Genomic DNA, 1,325 nt, shown 5'->3' with positions numbered 1-1,325 from the left:
AGAGTAACAGCAACTCGTGTTTTCAAATATAACATATATATATAAAAAATATAGGGCAAGGTATAGTGCAGTTCAATAAATAGTGCTGATTGAAGAGAGAGTAACAATACAGACTTATTTCACGAGGCCAGAATGAAAGAATCTGAAATTGTTATACTGGCTTTTCGGGATGCAACATTGACACACAGGTAAAATATGTCGCGCAAAGTATGTCAATAATTTATTATAAATAATGCCGATATACGATATATCAAAATTACATATAGCTACCACTTCTCATAACTAATCTTTGGCATATAGCATATAATATGTCAATCACATATAATCTTAACACACATGTAAATCTGGGGACCAACTATAAAAAATAACTTCCTCTTGTGTTTTGTACATTGTCTATAGTACTTTCTGCCTTGCCTTCCCTCTGCCTTCACTTCAATCTCTATAACACATTTCACACTGTCTCTTTTGATTTTGCCTTTTCTCGTGTTACTCATTCCCGCTTTGAAAACATCACCTCAGGAAGAAACCTTTCGCAGGTCGATCAGGTACTGGAGAGCCTTGGGCCCACATCGGTACACCAGCTGTTTTTCTGACACTGGTTGTAAAGCGCCTCTGCTATAATGGTACCTGTCAGAGAAGACATTATACTTAGATAATGTTGCGAAGCTTAGTTTGGCTCGTATACATTAATGTGTGGAGTTCATTTTATGTACGAATCAGGGTTTATCCGATTCGCCAGTATTTACAATAACCTACCTGAGACCTCTAGCGAAATTGTTATAAGTTAAAGGAGGAGAATCTGGCGTTCGTGTGGACCACATGTGCGCGATTTTCTCAGGCTGAACCAGACGGAAGGTCGCCGTAGACTCATCTTCCCAGCGAATCAAAGACGGATTCGTTCGCTTGTCTGCCAGTAGCCGGATCAGGAACTCCCAGTTTTTAGGACCTCGAACTGAGTAAGCAAAAGCTGTTATTATAATCCGTCATAAAATATTGAATCATGTGTATTTGTGTAAGTTCATGTTAATAGTGTTTCAGTTCTAGAAGCATAGCCTACCTCGTTTTCTTTTCGAAGGGATCTTCTCCAGTACATCGGGAGGCTGTGTAAAGAGCTGCGGTTCATTATCAGGCACGTGGCCGTCGCTCGAAGAATGCAGCGGCTCTGGAGACGAATACACTGCACTGGATGGTGGGTACAGAGACTGCTGAAGCTCACCTGTAGATCCTGTTGATGTATTTAAGGAATCCATTAGTCCATGTACTGATTTCTAGCGTTCTAATTATTATATTAGAATAAGTATATAATAGCTCCATGTAAAACTATG

At 39.6% G+C, this 1,325-nt stretch overlaps 1 protein-coding gene across 1 annotated transcript in view; it reads right to left on the bottom strand.

The window, feature by feature from the left end:
* Positions 1 to 2: 2 nt before the first annotated feature.
* The window catches only part of LOC119586233 (ETS homologous factor-like), a 2,238-nt gene continuing 915 nt past the window's right edge, over positions 3 to 1,325 (bottom strand). Inside the window, exons 3-5 of the mRNA XM_037934936.1 lie at positions 1,058 to 1,225; positions 757 to 952; positions 3 to 627 (exon numbers count right to left, since the gene is read on the bottom strand). Of these exons, the coding sequence (XP_037790864.1) occupies positions 516 to 627; positions 757 to 952; positions 1,058 to 1,225 (476 nt within the window). The 3' untranslated portion in view covers positions 3 to 515. The remainder of the gene's footprint in view (positions 628 to 756; positions 953 to 1,057; positions 1,226 to 1,325) is intronic.

This window comes from Penaeus monodon, chromosome 21 (genome assembly GCF_015228065.2).
Source record: "Penaeus monodon isolate SGIC_2016 chromosome 21, NSTDA_Pmon_1, whole genome shotgun sequence".
In the NCBI taxonomy this organism is placed as follows: domain Eukaryota; kingdom Metazoa; phylum Arthropoda; class Malacostraca; order Decapoda; family Penaeidae; genus Penaeus; species Penaeus monodon.
This window is presented reverse-complemented; position numbering and strand designations above follow the sequence as displayed.